This window comes from Aythya ferina, assembly GCF_964211825.1.
Source record: "Aythya ferina genome assembly, chromosome: 2".
In the NCBI taxonomy this organism is placed as follows: Eukaryota; Metazoa; Chordata; class Aves; order Anseriformes; family Anatidae; genus Aythya; species Aythya ferina.
This window is the reverse complement of record NC_140297.1, coordinates 147,320,533-147,346,909: the sequence shown is the minus strand read 5'-3', so window position 1 is coordinate 147,346,909 and position 26,377 is coordinate 147,320,533. Positions and strand designations below refer to the sequence as shown.

General features: G+C 40.4%; 1 protein-coding gene across 4 annotated transcripts in view; it reads left to right on the top strand.

Annotated features, from left to right (window-relative positions):
• SAMD12 (sterile alpha motif domain containing 12) overlaps nucleotides 1-26,377 on the top strand; it is a 184,593-nt gene that overhangs the window by 94,613 nt on the left and 63,603 nt on the right. For all 4 annotated transcript variants that reach the window (XM_084509554.1, XM_084509557.1, XM_084509555.1 and 1 more), the window contains exon 4: nucleotides 1,866-2,006. In XM_084509554.1, coding sequence (XP_084365680.1) covers nucleotides 1,866-2,006 — 141 coding nt within the window. The remainder of the gene's footprint in view (nucleotides 1-1,865; nucleotides 2,007-26,377) is intronic.

Below are 26,377 nucleotides of genomic sequence, written 5' to 3'. Positions count from 1 at the left end.
TTTAGTGTGATAAGGCGACATAAAAATTGAAGTCATTATTACTATCTCTGTCACCAAGGGAATTGGACAGCTGGCATTGATCCGCAAGGAACTAATTTCCATAGTTTGTTATTACATTAACCCGTAGAATTCTTCTTGTTTATGATTTCAAAGAAAGTTTTCCTAATCAAAAGGTCATCCTCCATGGTATTGCATGCTTGAGAGACATGGAAGGGCAGGAAATGAATGAACCCTGTCATTTTTCATTTGATCAATGAGATCTTGCATTGTTAATAATAATATCCCAGCACTTTACATTACATTTACATCATATCAAGATCCTAGCAACCACTTCACAGAACTTTTTATGGGTGAAATGTAGCAGTTAGTGAAGGGGAGGTTGCTAACTACTGGGTTTGGGGCAAATTTTGTGTGTCCCCTTAATTAATTGGTGGTTAATTTATCTCAAATTCTTTAATTAAAATAATCATAAAAATCCTGTACCCATATTGCTGTTTTGTAAAGAAAGAGATTGAATAAGGTCCTTATCTTGCTGTGTTGAGTAATGCTTTATGATGAGCTAAATTGCACCATTCATCCAAAAGCCCCACTAATGGCAGCACAGAGGCTGCTGTGTTGGGGAGAGAGTAACTTGTTCTTCACCATCCTCTTCTGCTTTCAGAATAAAACCTGAGAAATCAAAGGGATTTTTAATAATTAAAAGTGGTTGTTGTTAGAACTGGAGAAAGTAAAAAGTTCGGTTTAAAAAGTTGAACCAAGCGTCTTGCCATTTTCTAAGGTGGCATTGGTGTAGCTCCAGTGTGCTTTGCCAGCATCGGCCAGGGCACCTGTGGATGGATGAACACAGACATTGGGAAATAAGGGGCAGTAGAGGGCCACAGGACTCCCCTCCCTGTATTAGCTCACAAAACTGGTGAAAATGAAGGAGAATAAGGTTTGTTTGTTTGTTTTTGCCTAACATAAAGCTCTGCGTGATGCTTTGGTTCTCTGCTTGGCCCAAATACTTCTCTAGTGTTGGCTCTGCCAGTGTGCAGCCTTCTTCCTGTTTGCTCATGGCATGAAGATGCCCAAAAGATGGAGTCAGAGTTCCACTAGCAGAAAGTGGGGAGTGGGGATTGTTTTTAACATCTACAATCTGCATGGGACCGTGGTGCAACATTACCCTAATGGAGAAGCTAAGTCATGAACAGAGAGTTCAAAGCCTGCAAAGACTGTAATAGGGCAATCTCTGTAGCTGGGCAAACAGCTTTTTCAGGAATGATTTAGATACAGATGACGTATGGGGATATATAAGGGAAGTCTCTGGCTCTTTCTTCTGTTCTGCTGTGATAGGTTACTGCTTAGAGGGATTTGGAAGGCTCGATCTCCAAGTATAGGGCTCTCCTGAGAGGTGTTGCTATTACACTATAAACATGTCTGAATTGCAACAACGGTCATCCTCAGCGTATCTAAAAATTGATTAAATTGGTCAAATTTCACTTTCACTGGTGGTTTCTTGACAGCAATTTACATGTTTGATAATAGGTGAGGGCCTGTTTAGACACCTGGACCAATTGTAGACTTCTGGGGGAGGCCAGCTGGCACTCAGCTACAGCAGTTGGTCATCTAAAATGGCACCAGATACCGATTTTCCATGTCCAGATGGCTCACAAAGTATCAAAACAATATATAAAGTCAAGAGAAAAATGAAGAGTGGAACACAGATCTCTTGACAGTAAAACAGTACCTAACTGAGGAGACTATCATCTCAGACTGAAGTATTTCAGGGCTGGGAGTTTTTGCTGTAGGAAACTAGCCCATCAGAGTGAGAATATTACATTAATGGAAATCCTTGTGTGATTTTTCTTTCTGACTTTTGCATCCAGGCCGTGCTTTGCTGAGACTTACTGACAAAAAGCTTGAACGAATGGGCATTGCCCAGGAAAGCCTGCGACAGCACATTCTGCAGCAAGTCCTTCAGCTGAAGGTGAGAGAAGAAGTCCGAAACCTCCAGCTGCTTACACAAGGTATGAAAAATAATTTCGGTGTGGGCAGCTCTTGAGATCAGGTAGGAGAAGTTTGCCTGAGGGAATAAAAGGTGACTTGACATTCTGCAGCAAGAAATGATGCGTGAAAATGCCTCGTAGATTCCACATGCTTCCCAAGTTGGGAACAAAAGGTAAAATAATGCACAAACAAACAGAGATGTTCAGTTGCCTGTTTTGCATGATGAGTAGGCTCCATCTACCACTGATGGTGGTCTCACTTAAATGTCTGCTTACTAACATGAAAATAATTACGTATAAAGGGAACAAGAAGAGAACATGCTGTCTTTATAGACACTGTACATTTTGCATTAATTGTTTACTTTCAATGTGAGATAAAAGAGTAATCTCTGTAACCTGTTTTATGGTAAGAGCTGTCAGTGGAAAATTACCTGTTAGACTCAGCTTTTTGCAGATGGCTGATTCCTTTTTCATGTTGGAGTAATTTTATTGACTTGAATAGAGTTGCTTCTAATTTATGCTGCTAAGAAAAAGCAAAACTGGGCTCAATATGGAGATCTTGATTAGGAGACAGAGAAGCAGGAGTAACAAAAAAGCTTGTACATATTTTCAAAATGAGGTTAAGATGTTTCATAATGACTTGCATTATTAGTTTTCTATTAGGGCTTTTTAACAGCTGTGGTAACACAGAAGAAAAGCAGTCATTGTGGTAACAGTGTAAAGTAACATTTATACATCTTTTGATACATATCTGCAGTACTTTCTCAATGCTAAACGTTGTTTGGTAGTCCAGTGAGATAGCATAAACTACACGCTTCTGTGGCGTTTTGGTTCAGTGCCTGTAATATGTCACATCGTATGAAAAAAATAGAGTTCTTCAGTACATGCAGTATATTTTTAACAAAACGTCCTTCACACATGACATTATGTTCCCGATTAAGCCTTTCTCACTGTGTTTGGGGAAAAACTCTCTGATTAGTTGAGTAAGCTGCGTTTTATCTGAAAGAGCTGAACAGTTCCTTCAGGCTCGGTGTCTTGTGGATTGTGATGAGGAGCTCGAAGGGCTCCCTTATATCACCATGATCTGTGAATATGACTTCACCTCGTCTTTTGTCATGTTAAAGGCAGTGCTCACGCTGAAGCACCAGTGTGTTCGCCAGATGTGTAGAGCCCTCTTCCCTTCATCCATTCATCTTTTCATCCATTATTCCTACATCCTTTTCTCTAGTATTCTCTGAGTTCTCTCTTCCCCTACATAAGAAGTGTTATTGGAGAGTTTACAGGCTGCAAAGTTGTGGTTGCCAGCCATCACTGCCGTAGGCTGGGTTATGGAAGTAAACTCTACTGATACGGGACAGCGAAGATCCAGGAGCTGTAAATGTGGGTCAGTCGGTCACCGTAGATAGATTTCTGCATGAACCTGTATTTAGTATTGAGGACTATGTGTTTCCAGGCTTCTCCTTTTCTGTTTCTCTCTGGCTTCCCTCCGGACACATCAACTATGAGTCATGATCAGTCAGACAGCGGTGACTGCTATTTCAAGGAATTTAGTGAAGCATCCTTTGAGATTTAATCCTTGTCTGTGCAGTTGAAGATACAAATTTGGACTTTGGTAAGGGCATGAATAAACACATACTGAACTATGAAAGAAAGTTCAGCAATTGATGTATGGGTGTGTGTTTAATGTAGTCTCTCTCTGCCTTGTAGAGAGAGCAGTGTTGCTTAGTCTGATCATATAAAGGCATGCCATCGTGTGCTTTATGAAAAACAGCACAAGCTTACAAAAAAGCTGATGGTCTGCAGCTCCTGCTGTCTTCCCCCAGCGTGGCACTAGCCATTGTGCTGCACTGAGTTCTGTTTTAACCTGCTTAAATAGAGCAGGAGTTACGGGGCTGTACGGCTGTCCACTGAACATTCCCTCGTGCATCAGGTCTGTGTTAATCGTGTGATCCCAGAGCAGGGGGCGATGAGTGATAGGTTGACAGCAGTGTTTCTATCCCTTATCACTTCATTTACGCCAAGCTGGAGTGTATCTGTTGAGAGTGCCTGTTTGCAAGTACTAAGGTTAAGATGCATTTTCTCAAACAAGTGCAGTCTGTAAAACTGGATGTCAGTTTTTCTCTGAAACTGGTTCTGTCCCCTTGCCCAGTTTCTTCAAACAGTGTCCACACTTGCTATGGTTTATACATTCCCAATCAAGGTTGTTACTGGAATAGATTTCCCTAAGTGTTTTTCTGTTTTGGAGATTTTTTCTCTGAAGAGTAACAGATTTGCGTGCCAGAAGTTTCTGCTTTATGAAAATTCCACCTGCAAAATGCAGCCCTCAGTGCCGCAGTAGCTACACTGTCCTCTGCTGTCCTCCAAAATGTCCTCAAAAAATGGGAAAAAGAAAGCCCTCTTGTCTCTCAATGCAGAGCTCAAGAGATCTTTAGGTAAAAGAAGCCACTAAAAATCCTTTCTGAATTCATTTAGCACACCAGCTGGGTTACAAGCAGTGAGGTCCTAATTCAGAGCCCATTGATGTCTGCAAAACGACTTCCACTGACTTTACTTCGTATCCTGATTGAAGCTGGAGGGGACAGGGAGAGTTTCAAAAAAAGCATTATGTAGTATTTATCAGATATTTTAAGTGTTTTTGTGTTCTGTTGGCTACAGAGAAAGTTAACCTCATTTTAAAAACTCAACAGAGAACTAGCATTCTTTTCCACTCCTGTTTTAGAAAATTGCTTAAAACTGCTTCATTCTTCTTCATTCAGGACACACCATCCAGTCTGTTCTGGGGATCTTAAAGCCAGAATAGTATGTGATTGTGTAATTGAAGACTTGTCTCGAGTTTTAGGAAGACTTTTCTTTGGAGTAAGGACTGCCTGATTGAGGCTATTATCTGCAGAAATGCTATTCCAACCTGCTCTAGGATAGAAGGGTACAGGCCCAACTACTGATCTCTGCTTTTTTCCTAGACTTAGTGATGTTGAGGAACTAATTTGACAAAATACCTTCCAGTGTCTCTTAAGGAGAGCTGCACACTGCTGGAAACACCATTGTACTGTTTCCACTCTAAACCTAAGTTGAAAGATCTTTTTTTTTTTTTTTTTTTTTTTTTAAAAAAAAATCCTTACATAACTACACAAAGAAGTTATTTTGAGATTTTTCAATGTGAGTCCTGGTTTTGGCTAGCATAGAAGAGACTGTCCTCAAAATGGTAGAACAATGCTATGTGTGATTCTCTGCAAAGTATCCACAGACAGCCATCTGCTAATAGGGCTGAGCTTATCAGGCACTTTTGAATTTAGATTAAATTCAGATACCTGCATTCAAGATGACATTGGAGCCACTCCTGTGCTTCTCTCTGAGTTTCATATAGGGCAAAACACTACTTGAATATGCTGCCTGGCCACAGGATGTGCCATTTTCTTATTAAAAAAAAAAAAAAAAATCGAAATAAAAAATCTCCAGCCAGCAAAATGTGTTAGAATAAGGGTTTATGCTTCAGTGAAAAGCTTCACAGCTGTTGATACCTGTTGACATTATTTCTTCAGTAAGTTTTATACTCATCCTGCCCTGGTGCTAAAGTGCTGAAAAAAATATGTACCCATTGGTAACCACAATAAGATGAACTTTTTTCCTTCCTTCAATTTCCGAACTAGTCCCATTCAAAGTGCATTATAATGTCCTAGAATTTATATTCTTTGAGGAAAGGAAGTAGAGGGCCTTCAAAGGTGCATCTCATCTTCTGAGGAAAGACGAAGCAGGAGCCACGTGTTCCAGCGAAGGATGGTTCATTGGGCATTAGAGGAAACTCTTAACAGAAATATTGCTTTCAGGATCAGTGTGGTGAATAAACCAGGACTACGAATCCCACCCCACTGGAACCTGTTATAAGGATTTTTGTAGTATTAGCAGCCTCTTAGTACTAGAGTAAAGGCAGGCATGATCAAGCAAAAAAAGTTTGAGCTGTTTGGCACCGAACCCTCCCAGCCTGTCAGAAACATTACCCTAATTCCTGTTCACCTTGTCCGCTTTTTCCTTGTGAGTATTGAAGGTGGGAGGAATTTGAACGCTGCCTTTCCAGCTTGCACGACCGCGTCTGAGGACGTTTGTTGTTGTTTTCCATAATCAAAGCCTTAAAGTGCTAGACCTACTCCCATTGTCTGAGTTCCCACATAGGGAAGACCTTCCCCGTTGTGATGGGTCCTGTACACAGCACGAATGGCTGGGAATTACACACCTGCCTGAAAGGGGATTCGAGCAGTGGGAAGATCTGAGAACAGAGGGCCTTCTGAAGTGCAGGACTGGAAGGGCTTTTGGAATCAAGAGAAGATTGCAGCTTGCCGTCCCCCTGCTGTGTAGGCTTTATGGATACAGCAGTATCTGAGCTGTTGTTGTCTACTGTCTTTTATGTCTCTTAAAGAACCGTTTCTTGGGATCAGGACAACTCTGTCATCCTTGTAAAGAAGTCTGAACAGCTGAAGTTCGTGATAGAGGGTGATCCTGTTACACTTCCAGGACATACTGTTTTCTTTCCTGGGTACATTCTGGACTCAAGGTTTTGGCATCTAAGGAATCAGGAGTTCCTTCCGCCAGAAACACTCCTTTTCATGTCTGTAAAAAACAGCAGATGTTGCCTCTGTGTGCAGTCAAGGTAGGCAGTGTGTTTGCCTTCCCAGGCAGCTGATGGGAGGAAGTGTGTAAGACTTGTGGAATTTGGGTTTCATGTCCCTGTGGTGGTGTTTGGAGCCATGAGGCATTTGAAATGTTGTCTGTCCTCTTACCAGGCACCCGTTTTCTTTTGTTTTCATTATCTTGACCTCACCTTTTTTCTTTTCCTTAAGTGGAAGCTTCCAGCTAGTCAGGAAGAGCCTTTCTTCTTCTAGCACAAATTACTATGCAAATGTTTCTTGCATATGCTGCATACATGGCATCTATCCAATGCACAGAAAAAAACACTTGATAGTTCAGAAAAGCTCCAGCAAACTTAATTCCCAGCTGATTTCCTTTGCTTTGTGCTCTTGTTATGCTCCAAAATCTCTAAGAGACCTCATAAATTGAAAATAAAGAATAACATCGAAATACTGGCAGAATTTGTCCAAAAGTCCAGGGATAAACTACTCTATTCCAGGACTCAGAATGGTAAATTGCCTGGTTATAGAAAAAGAAGTTTTAATCATCTTCTCCATCCTGGTTTATTTTCACTATATGTCCTTACCCCTCTCACTTCCTTCCGTTGTATGTTGTCTCCTGTGCCGCTGTAGGAATCTTAGCACTTGTGCTAAGTGCTTAACACTTCTCTTCCAAGACCATAAAACGACTTTGTTGCCATCCTGGAGTACAAAAGAGCAGTCTTTGTTGTATTTTTCTCCTAGTCAAGGACATATGCAGCACTTAAAGAGGAGACTTGGTAGTTAGAAGCTGTGGTTGTTTCTGAGAGGTTTTTCAGATTTTAGGCACTGTTAAGTTTTCTGAAAATCAATTTTTTTCAGGTTACAAGTATGCACTGAGGGTTTCTCTATAGTTTTCATTTGCTTTAGCTGTAGTAGAATATTGTATGTGGAGTGTCTATTTGAGCACAGATAAAATGTTTAAAATACATGCTTCGGTGATGATGAATATCAAGTTCCATCTATGGCATCTGTTATTTGAATTTCATGTTTCTGGTTTCTAACCTGAAGAATATACTTCACAGTGCAATCAACAGTCCCTGATAGACCATTGAATTGCTGTGGTTCTAATAGTTACCTTTTAGCTGTTGCTGTGATGCTAATATATATACATGTATATATTCTTATGAAATCACCAAGATAGCCAGCTGACAAAGTTCCAGTACACTGGCCAATACCTTGTAGTGCAGTCTGGATGTGCTTAGCACAGAATTGCCCTTCCATATGCACAGCATATTATGTTGGAGTTTGAATAAGGAAAAATGTATGCAGCTCTGAAATTTGTATTGATGAACTTCTACAGCAAGATTTTAGCTGTATAATACTATTAGACGCTTGCATTTTTATATGTTTCTATAAATGATATTGCAACTTAGTCTAGCGGGAATGCAGTTTTATCCATTTTGTACGATTGATTGCAGTTGTCTCGTTTTCTTACTGTTTTATTAATGTTTGTTTTTTTTTCTCATTCCTGCTTTTCAAATTTCTTAGAAGTCAGTATGCTGGAAAATTAGGTGTGGAGAGTTTGGCCCTTCTAAGCTAATCCATACCTAAAACTGTCTTATGTGTTGAATGAATAGATCTTACATACATATTTTTATATATATGCATATTTCCCCACTCATGTGTAAATTGGAAAGAGAAGAAACAATTTTGCTAAAAGGTTTAAGAAAAAAAATAGAATATTGCTGTTTGTGCTGTGACCAGTCATGAAAGACTTTCAACCAAATAGGAAAGTTTTGAACAGTCAGAGGCTGTGATTTACCAGCAGCTGTTAGTGATCAATGCCAGCAGAAATGACTTGTTTTCACCCAGCTGAAAAGAACAGGCTGTTAAAAGGGATTCCAGCAATAGGTACAGTTGTTCACACAGAATTTAAATAAATCACGTCTACGTATTGTAAGATGGTGCCATTTGCAATGTAACATATTTGTCATTTCTAATGAGATTTTCCAGAAATCGGGCCTAGAATAAAATTAGGATTGATAGTTGTTTTATGAAATAAATAATCAGGGCCCTAACTATACGTTCCTTCCTACCCCTTGGAAAATACATAGGAATTTACACTGCTGGGCTTGTGGTTGATGCAGTCTTCATCAGCTAACACCTTTGTGGTCAATTTGAGTGAGCAGAGCTGGAAGTAAGAGGACAAGTAGTGTCCTTCTGGCTCAGAAGAGTATCCCACTTCCAAATGCTCTGTCTCTGACAGAGCCAAGAACCCTGTACTCTCTGTGGTCTCATCCCCTTGTGCTCCCCACCATCCAGAAGTACTGCATTAGGAAGAATCCCTGCCTAATTCTTTTGCTATCCATGTAGTATCTGTCTTATTTTGTCATCTTTGTAAGTTCTTCACAATAAATCTTTTTTTTACAAATGGAAATATGGCATCCTCAGTGGAGCCAAAACTGCCAAAGCCTACCTTTGTGTGCCTTTGGTTGGGACTCTTCTGCCTTCTACAGAGACGAAGTAATCCCACTGTTATGTGTGTGCAGTAGTAGCCATGCATCCTCTAAATTTCACGTACAGACCAGTCACATCTCAAACACGTCAGAGGAATTGTTCCTGTTTCTCTCCATTGATTATTGTAGAAGCTCAGGATGTCTGTCAGGTGTATTTGTCTACAGGGCAGACTACTAATATTAGGTGAGATCAATTCCCACTCGCTATGCCTAAATGTAAACTCTGAACAGCAAAATGCTGTTCTGAAAGCTGGATGAATTGCCCTCTGCACTCAGATAACACTGTATTTCTGATTTTATGAAACCAGTATTACTGACGCCTGCATAAATGTGTTCTGTTGGAAAAGTGTTTCACCATATTGGTACTTTTAACAAACACCAAAGTCACTTAAACCCTTTTTGAAAATATAAAGTTTTGCTGTTTTCAATCCCTGTAGGTGGACTTTGCCAAATAGTTCAAAAGCATTTTTTCTTCCTGTTGTTGCTAGCATTTATGGCCTGTGCAATAAAGATTTATAATTACTGGAAAGAATCAAGGGAGGTGGGAGAAAAACCCTCTCCTTTTTATACCTTTGTAAACTTGCTTTTCTAAGTTATATAAAAAGTATGTGTTTTGTTTAAAACTTTCTCTTTTTTCACTCAATTTCTTTAAAAGCATTTCTGTAATGCAATTTTAAAAATGAATGTGGTTCTATTCAAATAAAAGTTTTCTTTTAATGGCTTTTATGCTTCCTGTGATAGAGCACCTTCATTTACTCAGTCATACGTGGTCAGTCAGCAGTGTTATGATCCGTTTTTTTTATTTTATTTTATTACTAAGCAGTATGCTTAGTAATACTAAGCATATCACTGGCATCTTCCACAAAGGACAGGGTTGATTTTTTTTAACCTTTTTATTTGACATGATCATAAAACACAGGTACTAGACCAGTGTTTTATGACATGTTCAGGTATGATTAATATTTTTAACTATGCTAGTTCCCCCTTAAGATCAATATTATAGAATTTTTCCAGTCACTATTTGAATGGATTTTAATTGAAATTGATTCCCTATAAAGTAATATATTGAAGTGTTTAACAATGATCTTGTGGTCCTTGACATTAAGGAGTTCTGAATTCTAACAAAATTCTGAACAGCTGTCAACAAATACTTAATTTTCCTCTATGCAGCCTGAGGATAGTACTCATGAAACACCTGTAATTTTTTTTTTATTTAAGTGCTAATTCCAGCAGATGACAACATCAATACAGCAGCCACAGTTTTCAACGTGAATACTAATGGAAGTTAGTGGCCAGATTAATGTTTTTTTTAAATAAACCCATTATTCTGTTTTCAGTTCAGTTACAGCTGTGTTGTGTGATCATAACGTATAAGAAGGACGTGGACCTATTAGAATGAGCCCAGAAGAGGGCTAAAATGATGATCAGAGGGCTGGAGCACCTCTCCTATGAAAAAAGGGTGAGGGAGCCTGGAGAAGAGAAGGCTCTGGGGAGACCTTACAGCGGCCTGCCAGTACTTAAAGGGGGCCTACAGGAAAGCTGGGGAGGGACTCTTTGTCAGGGAGTGTAGGGATAGGACAAGGGGTAATGGCTTTAAACTAAAACGGGCTAAATTTAGATTAGATATAAGGAAGAAATTCTTCATTCAGAGAGTGATTAGGCATTGGACCAGGTTGCCCAGAGAAGCTGTGGATGCCCCATCCCTGGAGGTGCTCAAGGCCAGGCTGGATGGGGCTTTGGACAACCTGGGCTGGTGGGAGGTGTCCCTGCCACCAGGGGGTTGGGACTGGGTGATCTCTAAGGTCCCTTCCAACCCAAGCCATTCTATGAATATTGAAATGTGTACTGTTACGTGTAGTTTTACATTCACAGAATTTTCAAAGTTTTTACCAGTAAAAAAATGACTCCCAGTTACCTGTCTTATTAAAATTTACCCATGTGAAGAAAGGATGCATTGTGAAAATCTGCAGTGAGTCATTCCTTACAGAACTCAGGTGTCATCTGTAAGGCCATTGAGTAAGTCTTTGTTTTTCTCAGTATAAGAGTAAAGAAAAGCTCCTCAACCACACTAAGGTTTCATCCACATCCTAGAGCTTATTCTAAGTTATCCACATAGTTAGAAAATGAGTTAGTTTACATACACTTGGCTTGTACCACTGACGTCCACCTGAAGACAACCTCATTAGAAAACATCTGAGCTTAGGAGTGCTCATCTCATTTTATATCCAGACAGCCCGATACAAAATGTCAGGACTCTGACCAGGCACGCTCATTCAATTATACAAGAGAGCTGGAGCTCATCTTCAGGAACTATAGGGAAAGCATGGTAGAGGATTTTGTATGTAAACAAGAAAGCATGTCAAGGTTCCCCTTCAAGCTTGAGAGCAGTCTGAAGGCATACACATTGACACGGTTGTAGAGCTTTGAGCCCTCTCCACTAGAAATAGGATTCAGGTCTTCCCAGTCAGTTCACCTGGGACACCCAGCTGCCGTCAGCTGGCATCTCATGCTGTGAGGTGCATTTGAAGCCACTTCAACACCTGGGTCTTGGAACAAATAATTTTGCCTTGTCATTTACTGAGACCAGTTAGGAAGCTTTGCTGGCAATAACATCAGTCAACAGACTCCGAAGTTCAGTTCGTGTTTTCTGTGTTGAGGGAGCACTGTTGTGTAGGATTTTCAGGAGATGGGTTTTGAGAAAAAGACCTGGAAAAATAAGGTTTTGCAAAGCAAAAAGAAGGGGTTCTTTCTAACTGATTATGTCTTTGTTCAGGGAGCAGTAATGCAAAACTTCTGTTATTAAAATGTGTTCTCCAAAGTCCTCTAGACGGTATGTTTTTTTCTTTTCTTTTCTCTTCAGCTTATGTCAGAGGTAGAGATGGAGGGGGAATAGCAATCACATTTCCTTCTTTCTTTAAAGTGTTAGCTCATTCCAGCCTTTTCGAGAAACAAAGAGGAAAGGCTTCTTTCTATTGCTATTTCTTTTCGTCTTTCATTCCTTTACGAACTCCTGAGTAACTGAGGATTGTCGTTAAAGTTGGGCCAAGAGATTAGTATCTACTGCTCTAGTTTTCCTTCACGGGTTTTTCCTTAGCCTGAGTGTTTAAAGAGCTGATTAGACTACAGTTGTCTGGTGAGGAATTTCTTCAGCTTGTTCGAGAGAGCGTAGATATGTGAAACGCTATTCAGCCGTGCCTTGTGATTTTCTGTCATAAGGTGCCAAGATGGTCCGGCCGCGTTTAAAGACTCCTGGATGCCGGAAGAAGCAATCAGCATTATCTTAGACAATGGACTGGCTTTTAAAAGTGTCAGGCAATTAAGGTTGCAGATAGACTTTTGCAAATTCCCCAGGCTCATCACTCCCCCGGTGTCACAGCGGTTATAATTCTTGGTCCAAACTTGAAAGACTTTCTGAAGCAAACCATTTTTCACATGAAAGGGACAGGAAAAGGAAGGGAGGGATAGTCCTACCTCCACAGCTCCACTGACAAATCTGCTGTCACCTGCGGAGTTTCTGAATGCATCTTTCTCTAGGCTCACGAATTACCTTAATGTGTCCAGCATTGCAGCTGCCATCCGTTCTGGTGGAGCTGTTGGCTGTGACACTAATCACTGATGCTGTTGACTTTTGTAGATCTCTACTTAAACCTGGATCATAGTTTTTGAGGATCATGGAAAGTAGCCAGCCCTTACAGCCCATCAAGGTAACAGATGTCTTTTTGTTGGGTTGTATCTTCTTAAAATGAGATATCTAATAGTTTTTTTGTCTTTTTTTTTTTTTTTTTTCTTTCTGGAAATCTATCTTTTAGGTGTAAAAGGTTTTTTAGCTGTTGCTATGAAAATAGCGTTTTATTTTCTTCTAATCCTAATAAGCTGTTTTTGAGAGTGAATTATTGTTGTTTACTGATACTTGCTTGCTGAAATTGTTTGTTGATAAGTTCTCTTTCTCCCTTCTTAAATATCAGCTGCTGTGTTAAGCACTAAAATGTGTGATTGTTGCTTTGTCAGCAACTCATGTTTTCCTTTATTATACTGTTACTGCTGTTCTTGAGATCTCTTTGGTTCTGTCTAATAATGGGACTTGTCACTGTGGGAATTTTACTCTACTTCTACATGGTTTAACTGATCACATGATAATTCTAGTATAAGAATTTGTTTTACAAGTTTCTTCAGAGTTTTCTCTTGATCCAGATGATCAGAACCCAGGGTATTTACATGAGGAACGTTAAACAGATGCTGGACCAGAGAAGAGGACTCATTTTATCATGGATATCTCTAAGAATTAGGAGCACCTGATGTCTTCTTTAAGCTTCTGCTGCTTATAATTAATGTGGATAAGGTCTTTGAGAAAGTCTTCAGATGACTCAAGTCTTGGTCCATACTCTTCACACACACAATCTATATCAATTCTAGTGCAGTGAGCGTATAGCAAGAGCAGTTACTGAGAAGAATGCAGATCTATGTCTACCATCAGCTACAGGTTGGTTTTATCCAAATAATCTCACTTTAAAAATCTGAGACCTCAACTTTGCTCTTGGTTCTATGAGGGCAAATGAAGAAGTAATGCTCCATTGATTTTGGTGAAATGTGAAACTAGTTAAAATGAGAACAAGATCAACCCCATTTTTCCTCTACAGCATGAGACTATAAAGCCCATTCAAATCAATGAAGGGTACCGATGACTCTGCTGACCTCTGGATCAAATCCATAACCCTTTTTAGTAACTTAATTAAAACCGCAAATACAGAAGCATAAGTGTTCTGTTCTTTAAGTCAGCACAGGTCTTTCTAAAATTGAAAAATACCATGATCCCTTGCCAATTTTATTGTATCTAAAATACAGTTTTGATGCATTTATCTCTTTATAAACTTTTTCTTAGCTATATAAAGCCTATTTCCTACCAGGTCTCAAATTTTCTTTTGATGATGCTCACTACCTATGTTATTTGAAATCCTAATTTTGTAATCACTGATGAAAATAAAAACCACAAAATCTTTTTTTTTTATCTTATTTTTCTATTCATGATCTTTACTAAAATGGCATAATCAAAGATAAATACAAGTTTTAGCTTGAGCAGTTTGAAGTGTCTTTATTGTGTCTTACATTAGCCAGCCAAAAGTTAGGTGTCTATTTGAAGTCCTTGCTCACATTTCTCAAGTAATCAATGAAGAGTGATAGCCACCTCCAGAGATAATCTGTGCCTTTCTAAAACAGATGCCCATGATAGGCACAATGCATTGCCCTCTGGAGGCTCTTTCCTTTGTCAGCTGGAGGCCTAGCCATCTAATTTGGGTTAGCTAAAAATGAATAGAGGAAAAGCAAGGCAGTAGATTTTGCCATTTTTTGCTTCTCAGCATGAAGTATATAACAAGTGACGTTACCTACTTTTAATTTGCCGACAATCTTCCACTGCCTTAGTATATTAATTTTTCTGCCGTTATCTGTACCTGTTAGCAGCATTTGGTTATGCTATGCCCTTAAATTGATTTTTTTTTTTTTTTTGCTATAATTCATAGCATCATCTTTCACATGCTATTACTTTCTGTGTGAAGAATTTTTCACCTGAGCTAACTACTGCTCACTGGTAGCAGAATTAAAGCGCCAACCGAAAAGGCTAAAATTAATAAATTACAAGTTCTGGGTTAAGGGGTTTCGGTGTGGTTTTCCTACTTGTAATTTAAATGTTCCTTTAGTGTGAATCAGTGATGGACTCATTTTATAAACCGTCCTGGGTTATAAATTACCTGTGCTTTGGCAATTTTTCTTGACTATGAATTCTTTAATAACTAGGGTTAGACAGGTCCTGTCCTCTGAGTTCCTCCTCTTATCTGGATGTGGTTGAGCCTGATGCAAATAGTAAACCATTAGTATTATTTTGGGACTGTGGCTTTTCTTGCCTCTCTGAAGGTGGTTCGAGTCGTGCACATGAAGGCCAGGACCAGGCTGAGAGCCCCAACTGAAGAGCTCATTGGGAACTTAACTTTTTGCTTTGTAATTCAGAAAAGTTACTGAAAACTTTTCGCTTTCATGTAATTTGTATTAGCAATGAAGGTGTAAGTCTCTTGAAAGCTGTGAACTGCATAGTTTGAATTAAATAGAAAGGCTGGTAAAGCCTATCCAAAAATGACTCAAAATAATAACACAAAAGAATGACTGGAAAACCAAGCTTTTTCATTCTTCTTTTGTTTGTGCTTTCTGTGTCTCCCTTGAAGCTCTTTTGCATTCTCATGCAGCTTGTTCGTTTTATTGAATGCTAAAGCCTTTTACCATCTGCCAAAAGGTTTTATTTTGGGGTTTCCTCTCATGTGGGAGGGTGGTTTCCTCCTTCCCTTCGTGCTAGTTTCATTGCTATCTTTAGGACTCCGAGCCTACTGGAGACCTTCCTGTCTCCCTTTTATTACATATTCTCATCCTTCCTTGCTGCAAGTTCCTGCCCCCGGGGGCAAAGAATAAAACGAGAACTGAAGCTGCCTTTTTGAGCTGCCTGCCTGATGCGGGTGGCTTTTGTTTTAAAGGCAGGAGTCTGGTTCCTGGAGTGCAGGTCTGAGTGCCCTCAGTAGAAAAACTCCCTGGCTTGGGTGTTTTGAGGAATGGTCCTTGCACAGAGGTGTGTGCAACTGCCCAGTGCTTCAGCTGCAGGTTTAATGGGCTTCTGAAAAAGGACATCTTCTCTAAAAGCAGCTTACTCTTCTCTATTTATTAGTCTTTTACTTCCACACGTGAACCCAACCTGATCTGCCACTGTTAGGACATCCGCAGCCTTTTCATTTCTCCCTTATGTGGGAACTTCCAGATGTTTATTTTTTCTACGAACATATTGATTTCCTACCTTTCTGCTATAGAGAAAAAGAAATTTGAGGTGTTATATTTGCAGAGTGATAGAATTGCATTTTTTTTTTTATCCCAAGAACAAAATAAAGTAGATGGCAGCCTGGACTTTTTCAGTATGAGGTAGTAATAGGACTGTAATGTCATTTTATTTGTGATTAGCTCATCTCTTGGATGCTGAGATTTTCTAATCTCTCTCCTTCCGTCATCACCCAGCTCTCTTTAAAGCTCCATCCTCCTTCAGTTTATTTACTCTCCTTCTCTAATTGAGAACTTTATTGTTGATCACCATGAAAAATTGTCAGTGCTTAAAAATAAATGATCCATCTCCCATCTCCTCAGCACGTCTAGTTTTTATGGCTCTAGGAATCTATTGAAAGCTTGAGCTGGGGATGAGGAGGGTGAGGATGTCCCAGAGTGTTACCTAAATGTCTGATCTGCAAATGAAAAGGGATACTGGGATTTCTGTTCAGGAAAGTGCCAATAAGGCTGCCCATTTTTAGTCACTGGGCATTTTAATGACATTGACATCAAAACTCCAGCTACAGCATTGTACAGAGAGGTCAGCGGGGCCCATTTCTAACAGGAGAATTGTGCAAACTTCGCACAGCAGACTGGGATGGCATCCTCCTGAAAAATAAGAGGGCTGTGTGACAAAAAAAAAATCAAGCAGGAGGAGACACATACTTCTTCATTTAGAAAGCAAGATTTTAAAATCTCATTATAGTTGGAAAGGACAGCAGTCTCTCTGAATTTGATAAGGGAAGAGGAAAAAAATGTTTCCAATGGACATACATCACCCAGGGTTTGTATGTCCGAGCAAACAGAGCTTTCCATGTTCTCCCCGTCACACGCATGCACACACACTTTAATTGGATAAGAACGTAAACAGTAAATTAAGGATATGATTAAAAATTTAACAGCCACTGCAGAAACCATCAATAGTAAGTGCTTATTAACTTACATATAACAGCGTGCTGGTGTGATAGCTTCAAATTGGCTGCTGAAACCGATTTGCAGCAAATAGGGCCGGCTTTCCAAAAGGATATTTCTGAGTTTCACTAATCAGGCCCTCAGCTTTAATTACATGTTTTGTTCCTTCACGATCTTTGTCGGCCTTTTTAAGACACTGATGATATGCATGACTTCCTTGAACTACAGTGGGCGATACGCTTAATCCATCACCTTTGATGCTTAGCAGAGTGAGACAGTAAAGGTCCAATCCCTCTTTGTTCAACCTTGTGCGTTGCGAGACTTCTGTAATTTACCCCCCATCTCCATCCCCTTCTTCTGCAGGGCTTCACCAGAGCCTCTGCACACTGTGCAGCCCACTGTGCTGGCTGTTTGTTTATGTACGTGTTGAATGATAAGCTGAAGGTCGAAGCTGCTTTGCACATCTGAGATCCGCGTTTACACCTGTGATGTGCAGAGCAGCTCCATCTGGCACTGCACGGCAGAAGCTGAAGTTTTTGGATTGGGAACTCCTCCCACCCCACAGTCCTTTCCCAGCCCATTTCCTCGTATTTATGCCCTACTCTCTTGTATGACCTGCATGTGGAGTCAGAGGACAAGAAGTTTGGCCATTTGCTTCATTAGAGTCAGTGTGGTTTTGACCTAGAACAAGTCATTCTCAGTAGGACTGTTACAGCCTGGATTCAATGCTGACAGCTCAATGTTAGCTTTAAATATTTAGGGAAAGCTGAAACAAGGTTAAAGACCTCTCAACATTGGGACTAATCTGACAGGGCTGAGCAAAGCAGGATCTTATCTAGTGAGCTCTGTCTTCTTGGAGGTTTGATTTTCAGGTGGGTTGGATAGTATGGATATGTGACCAATATGGGGGACAAAAGAGCTTTCATGTTCTTGTTTTCTGCCTGCATGTGGCTAAAACTGTGTGCGGGTCACTCCAGAACACAGCCAAGCTTTGTGCGTGTTATTGGGTCTCTTGGGTTCATTTAGGATGGGGATGTTCTCTCTTTTCTACTTCCAGTCAAAAGTGAGAAATTAATGGATGTTACTTGAGTTAAAGATCTATACAGCCAGCTCGACATCAGTGCGTTGTATATATCCTGCAAGAAACTTTTCTTTTAATTCCTCCTTCAGGCAAGAAAGTAGCATGTCCCCTGAACATCTGCCAAACTCCTTGAATGTGGCTGCAGCTGGCTAAAACATGGCTTTTGTTAAAGAATACCTGGGAGATGATTTTTCTAAGAAAATAGTGGAGGACATGAATACACCAGGTCTGAGACGCAGCTGCTGAAAGCCACGGCAGAAGCCAGGATGTGAGGTTAGATGCACCCAGGATGTGCTCCTCTCTTGCTTTCTGTGCTTTGTTTCTGACTTTGCTGAAGCCATTCGCATATATTGCATCTTTTTCTAAACTACTGATTCTCAGATGGCGGAGGGCAGGGAAAAGAATCCAAGGGCACACAACGTGCCCAGCTGGAGCACAGGAAACAAGGTTGGAAACCCTCTGGCTTAAAGTCGTAGAGCTGAATTTCTGTCAGCAGCAGAGGGAAGCCTCTCCAAAATGGTCTCGAGCGTACAGAATACTGCAGGGAGCAATTCCTTTTCTTCTCTGTGTCCTGAAAAACAGATGGATCTGACATGTTTATTGCCTTAAGCTGTCTTGTTTTATCAGCACATCAGATCTAGGTGCTTGACAGATGTGCCAGACAAAAAAACAAAATTCATCCATGCCCACTTCTATGGGTTTTAAGCATCTCTAATTCTTATTTAGAACTATTGTCTTTATTGCTCAACTTACCCAGTGTATAAATAAGGAGGTATTTTCATTTAAAATAAAGGGAAAACAAAGACAAATAAACTGTTACAACCACAAACCGATCTTGTGAGCTTTAAAAGCAACATTAGGCATCTTCAGCCTTTTGGTTCAGAGCTGTGTCTGAAGTAGGAAAAGTGTCAAACTCAGTGCAGAGAGCCAGGATGAACCATACTGGTAGCAGTGAAGCAAGATTTTGTACAAGTTACAGCTTGAATAGCCCGAATTTTCCAAAACTGTGTTACAATTGCAAAAGCATGAAATAAAAAACTATACGAAGCCAGTGATGTGTTTGCTCAGAAGTTCTTGCAACACAGCCCTATATCAAAAGCTGATTAATTCACATCTACCCCTCTCCCACTTCTTCCCCTCAGCACACACTTGGACTCTATGGGGAATGAAGCAATAAGTGTTTCTGGGTGGTTTTATGCAGCAAGGACTCTGTTGCAGTTTTTAATCCTTTCTCATTAAAAAAATAAATAAATCAAAGAACTAAAAACTGTGATCAAACACTGCAGTATTTCCAACAGTTGCAAATTGTGTAGTGCAAAGTGGGTATTAAAAATTTACTGTGATTTTTAAATTAAAACTGTGCTACATAGTTACTTTTTTAAAGAGACTTACATTGGATTTATTTGAACTTCAGACAGCAGAGTAACCTTAGACCTTACGGGTTCCTGTAATTACTTCAGTTCGTATTTTTCAGCATCTAGCAGTGGGTATTTGCTGCTGAAATGCAAAGGAAGTCAAGACAACCGAACTGGTGAAAGTTGCTGGTTAAACACCTGTTGTTGAAGTGCTAAGCTCTTTTTTGACTTCTGCAGGTGCAAAGATAATATCTTTTTCATGTTTATTCAGCTATTTCAATTCAGCGACTAGTTCATTCAAAGGTAAGAAACCACTTGGGATGAAAAAAAAAAAGCTGAAAAGCTTATTTTGCTTTTAATCTTTAAACAAAACCTGTGCAGTGGAGAATAGCATCTACCAGTTCTGAGATGCTGAGAAATACGGTAACCAGAAGTAAGACATTCAGTTCACCAAGTGAAGATAATGTTCCTTGCTTAATAAGACTGCTTACTTAAAGTGTAATGATAAGCTTGGTTTTGCCTTGATTATGTAGTGTATTTGGAAAATACTGTTCTTCAACATTTTTACTGAACTTCACTTTTACACCCCAAGATCTATTTTACAACTGGAGGTTAAAATGAATCCAAAATAATAAAAAACAAAACGAAAACCAAATTAAACAAATAAACAAAACCCTTAGTGTTGCCTATCATTGCTAATGACCAAGTATAACAAGAATGTAAGCAATGAAAATCAATCAAGAGTTGTGTATAGAAGTGCTAATCATGTGAAGAAATATGTGTAGGTTGTGTTAACTGAGAAAGAAATGCCATGTTTACTTATTGATACATGCTATGTTCAAATTTAGATCAACATCCTGACAAGCTCAGTATTAATTCTGCTGCCCACAAGCTCAGGACAAGTAGTTTCTGCATTTTTCTACTTAATAGAAATATTGATAGGAAAGGTCCAAGGGGTAAGGAGCATTTTAACTATCAAGGAGCATTAACAGAAAGCAGTGTATGGGGAACAGAGAGGAGACAAGTCAACTCTTGTGGTTTAGAAGCCAAGGCACATCTACAAGGATGTAGATGGAAGGAGCTGACGTGGGTTTGCTGAGGGCAAACCAGCCCCGCTGCCTTCTGTGATGAGGAGTTATGAGGAGCAGTGCATGTTGTAGAACTGGACATTATCAAGGCATTTGATGTGGTCTCCCACAGAGGCCTTACACCCAAATTGCTGAGATATGGACAGGATAATTAGTAACCTAGATGGAGAATCATCTAGACTGTCAGGCTTAGAGAGTTGTGTTCAGTGGCATAAAGTGAAGATGAGGTGGGGTGCTCCCTTAGCAAGTTGTAGGGTGATGCCAAGTTTGGGGGCATGCTCAGTGTGCTGGTGTCACTCAGTGGGACGTGGGCACGCTGGAGAAGTGCACTGACATAGACCTTAGGAAGTTCAGCAAACACAGAGTGCTGCCTCCATAGGCAATAACCCCCTGCACCAGTACAGGCTGAGGGCCAAAGGCCAGGGAGCCAGATAAAGAAGACCTGGGGCACTGGTAAACAACTTGAATATGAACAAACAGCGAGCCCTTGCTGCAAAGGACAGCAACATACTCTTGCATACAATACCAATTATTCCCTTCCCTTTGGCACTGCTGAGACTAAATCTTGACGATTCTGTGCAGTTTGGGCCTCTTCAGTACAAGAAAAATGTTGATGGATTGGAGCAAGCCAATGGATGTTGGAGCAGGCCCAGAGAAGATGTGGATGTCCATCCTTGTAGATATCCCAGACTTGACTGGACACAGCCCTGGGCAACCTACTTTAACACTAACCCTGCAAGACTTCCAGAGGTGCTGTCCATGCTGCGTGGCTCTGTGCTTTGAGTGAAGCCAAAGTGTGAGCAAATAGTCAGATTTCCCTTTATGGGTCGCTGTAGGAAAAGTAGGAGCCATTAGAGGTATTTTATGTGATTTGCTTTAGGCATCTACCAGGGAGTAAGTTGAATCTGGCTGTGGGAGGTCCTGATCTCTTCCCCTGAATGACATGCTGAGTAGATGCCTGCCCTTGGTCAAGTGAGTCTTGTCTAGGCTGTCTAGTAGGAATTAACATCTAAAGAGGGTTGCTTTTGTTTCTGAGGGCAAAGCAATTTACCTTATGCTGTATTCTTGCTCATCGGAAAGAAGTGGTTAAGAATTTGAAGGCAGAAAGCAAAGTGAGTGAAAACGATCACAAAACAAAAGAGTTTCTGATCTGAAGGAAAGGAAAAAATGAGTAAAAGCAGCTGAATAATGTCAAAGGACTTTAAAAGAGCTGGTTCCTTTGAACCTTGGAATAGATAGGTGAGGGCTGAAAGGGAGGGAAAAGAAAGTTCAAGGTAACTGCTGGGTTTTTGAAGGGGAAGATGCTACAGACATGGCACAGACTGCCCATTGAGGGAGGCAGACACAAAATATCACCACTAGTTCAGGACCATTACAGTTACTTGAAAATCAGGAATGGGAGGAGGAAAATGCATTACAAAGGGAAAATAAAAGATGGCAGAAACACCTGGTTTAATGAGTTGCATAAGGGAAATATGAAGGAAATGATCAGAGTTCTGTTACTCTAAGACAAGGAAGGGAAAGCTGATCACAAAGAGGAGGATGAACATTTCAGCTTTTCTTGGATTTAGTTTTCCAAAATGGGTTAATCATGATGGGGTGCTTGGGACTGCTAACTTTACTGGAGGGAAAAGAACACAAGATGGAATAGGGAAAGAGAGGTTAAATATATGGAGGTGAGATAGATGCAGGCATTGGTGTCTGTGGGAATTGACCCTGAGTACCTGGGAGTCAGATGAAACCATCCCTGAGCTGTTGGCTTTTATCTTTAAAACTTGTGAAGGTTGAGGAAGGGCAAACTTAAACACTTAAAATGAGGAAGCCTGTCAGCTTAACTTTGATACATGGTGAAATGCTGCAGCAAATTATTAATCAATTTCTAAACACCTAGAGGATAATAAGCTGATAGAAAAACAGCCAGTGTGGATTTGTTTAAAAAAAATGTGTCAAACCTCTCTAATTTCCTTTCTGAATTGAATAAGAGGTGTATAAAAAAGAGTAGTAAGTATGTCTTTACCTTAGTAAGGTTCTTGACAGTATTGCGGATAGCCATGTGGCATTCTTACAAGTAAACAGGGGAAAATCATCTGGGTGAAATGACTGTGAGGTGGGTGAAGAGCTGGTTGAAGTGGTGCGTTCAAAGACTGGTCGCTGTTTGTTTGTCAAATGGGGAAGGAGCCTGAAGCTATATTCTGCCCTCGGTCGGGTGCTGCTCATTATTTGCAGTAATATCTCGGATGATGGACTAGAGAACACAGCGGTAAGGGACTATCAGCTCTAACAGGCTTTGGGCAATTTGGAGGGCAGGTCTAGAGTCCAAAGCGATTCTGATGAAATGCAGAAATGGCTGAAATGAGTAAGATGAGTAGTAAGCAAATGTAGGTACCGAGGGCTGCGGCGAGGAAGGGAAAGCAAATGTATGAATGCAGATGAGGGATGTCTGAGTAAGTAACAGTACTGTGAGAGAGCACGCGGGGCTGGGATATCACACGCTGAACGTGAGTCAGCAGCCCAAAACTGCTGGGGGAGAGAATGAGAATGGGGAAGAGCTCAGACTTCAGTCTAAGTGGGAATCTTGTGTTTAAGCTGTAGGATGTCATTAACTCTTCTCTGTTGGCTCGCCGTCTCTATGCTGGGGTAGTATCCGGAGTGGGCTCCAGGCTGTGAAGCAGTATAGACAAACTGGAGAAGGCCAGACGAGAGTGAGCTGTGGGGGTGAGAAGAAATTTAGAAAAGACCGGTGAGGAAATATTAAAAGAATTGGTTTTGGGATGGAAGGACAAAGTTGGGAAGAGATGCAAACTTTCAGGTATATTAAAGGATTTGTAATATAAAAGTGATGCTTATCCATGCCCTCTCTCCCTACCCAAAGGTAAGATGGGAAGTAATTGGTTTAGTTTGCACCTAAGATTTGGGTATTAGAAACTTAGCATAAACATATCACAGAGTGGAGTATTTGGGGGCGTGAGAGTAGAGGCGGGTTATAGGTATGAGGTGTAGGAGTTAGCTGTGAGGATACCTGTCTTTGCCTTGGAGTAGAGGGATAGACTAGATGATCTTTTTGAAATCCACTTCAGTTCAATCTGTGGTTCTACCCACCAAAGGAAAATGCAAATTAAAAATGCAAAACAAAAATAAAAGTGATTTAAACCAAGGATTCCTGTTTGCTAATTTCAATGGTGATTACATTCAGCATTCTAAACATCCCTGGTTTGAATTAATCCCTCATGTTGCAGTGTTAGCATCTTCTATTTATGGAGGTCTTTTACAATGCTTTTTTATTTATTAAAAAAAAATAAATAAATCAGTGTATGTTCCTTGGTGTGATAATCTTTTTGAGCATGAGTTATACAAGTAATGATGAAGAGACTAAGATGTTTGTTCTTAAAACTGTTCTGAGGTATTTGCTTTAATGCCTTAGGTTTTCAGTAAATTGGCTGAAACCATAATGTAAAAACTAGACATCTCCTGAGACAACAATGTTGGAATAAATACAAATTTCTTAAATAGGTAACACTTGCATAAAGAAATACCTCCCCTCTAAAAATAAACTACTCTCCAAAGACACAGCTCATCCATACCGTAGCCGTATGCATCTTATTTTATCTGATGCCGTACTGGTGACATTAATTCAATGAGGAGACCAGAATGGGAGCCTGCTAGTTATTTTTCATGTTTGATTTTCTTCTCTATGAATTTAATATAAAGATGGTTATGTTAAGCTAATTATACATTGGCTTTTTATTTTCTGCTGCTGAATGAAATCATGTAGAAGGATTTTTTTTTCCCCTTTCCCTGAAGAATGGAACATTTGACCACAATTACCATTTTTTGCATTAGATAGAACACCTTGCTGTCTGTTACCAAAAGTGATTTACTAGGACATAGGGCGCACTGTTTGATGAACAGTGTCTGACTGGCCAACGGGACATAAGTAATCAAACAACACGATGCCTGCAGAATCACATTATGTTTGACATTTATTATAAACCCAAACACCTAACTGCAAAATATGACTTAAAAGAAACAAAACAAACAAACAAACAAAAAAACAAAACAAAACAAAACAAAAAAAAAAAAAAAAAAAAAAAAAAAAAAAACAGATTTTCAAAAGAGAAAAGCCCATAAGGAAACAGAAGTGATTGCTGGGATAAATTTTCTTCTTACAGGAAATCTGTGCTGAGCAGAACGACCACGGGGAAAGCTGCTTTCTCCCCTTCTGCATTCTGCTGTCCCCAGCCCGGCTGCTTCCTGCGTGTCTCTCTGCACATATGTGCCACCCACCTAAGGAAGCAAATGGAAATGACTGGTCTCAGGGTGGCACCTCGATCCTTAGAGTTGATTCTGACCAGGAGGATTTTTTGTGTGTAAGAACTGGTTATCCATGCACTCGAGGCTTGTGCTTATGTCAGTGTGGAGGGCACACGCTCACCCACTGGCACAGAAGCGCCATCAGCCACTGAGCACCATTCAACCAGGTGCCAAGCACCTTTCATCTGAGCAAAAAAGATTCTTAACAGCCACTGTTAAAGATGTTTCTGACTGGTGTAATGTATTAACTGTGGGGATGAAAGAGTTAATTCATTTCCCATCCATTTTTTTTTTCTTTGTAGAACCGATTTGACACAGTCTAGCAGGGTGCTGTTATTGAAAAATTGAAGCACCAGGTGTGATTAAATAAGATCACACGTTTCATTCCCTCTTTAATTTCACATCACCCTTCAGCAGCTGTATCCCTTTGCTTTCCTATAGCTGGAGAACGCATTGCATTTATAGCAGGCAGCTTGCTGCATTAGTAACGTGCACCACTGGGCTGTTGTGAATCAAATCTGTTTGTGCACACAAATTATTTATTGTTTGATGGACCAAGTTTATTAATCTGTTTATTTCTCTAGAGCACAAAATACAGGGTGCGTTTGAGTAATGGAGACAAACCTGGCCTGGCTCCCTGGTAGTTCTGGAAGTCCATGCATACAGCAGAACATGTCTCATTCCACTCTTTGCAGTGGTAAAAAGCTGATGTGTGATGGACTTGGGATCCTGTTTGTGTCCTTACCAGGCACGGGATCTGACCGAGTCACCTGCTTTGCTGAGATTTCATGGCCTGCCACCAGCACGAGGAGAGCACACCACTGCCCCTCTGGTCACAGTGGAGCAGCAGTGCTGCCATCATGCACAAAATGCACCCCTGTCCCTTCAGTGCTGGGCCAGAAAGGTGGCATCAAGCTATTTATAGGTAGAACATGGTGGCAGAAGAAGAAAATGATCACCAGTAGGCTTTTGACTACCCATTGTCTTATAATAGTGTTCCTATTACATATGGTTTGGATTCCTGTAATACTGCTGTTAGTTATTCCAGGCAACGTTTCCCCTTCCAGGCTCTGGCTAGCCTCACTTCTCTGAGGACAAAAAGCAAGTCAAGAACAAAGACTTCTTTTTATTTTCTTTATTTCTTCTTCAAGTCCTCAGAGGAAGGAGGACCCCTCAGAGGGTTTGTTTGCAGTATTCTTACACCATTACCTGCTCTAAAAATTTGTGTGCCTAAGACAAGGCCCTGACGTGAGGTGTTCCTGTGCACCTCACGTGTAATTAACCAAAGGATGGAAGTCTGCTGTTGTGCATCAGTGTACAATGTTATGGATTGCAGTTGGCATACAGTTCCTAGAAGCACAGTTTTGGGGTTTCCGAAGAGGCCTGCTGTTGTGGTTTTGGCTTTGTTTTCTTCTCCTGCACCTCTGGGGCCGTGCTCTACTGGTTTCCTGCTGTACCCGGTGGTGATACCACATGTTTATACAGCTATCGTGTGTCATGACACAATATGGTAATGCTTCTCAGCAATTTTGAGCACTATTTGAGCATGAAAATGATTAGAGGATAGTAACACCTGACCTATGAAGACAGGCCAAGAGAATTGGGGTTGTTTAGTCTGAAGAAGAGAAGGTTCTGGGGAGACCTTATTGCAGCCTTTCAGTACTTAAAGGGGGCATGTG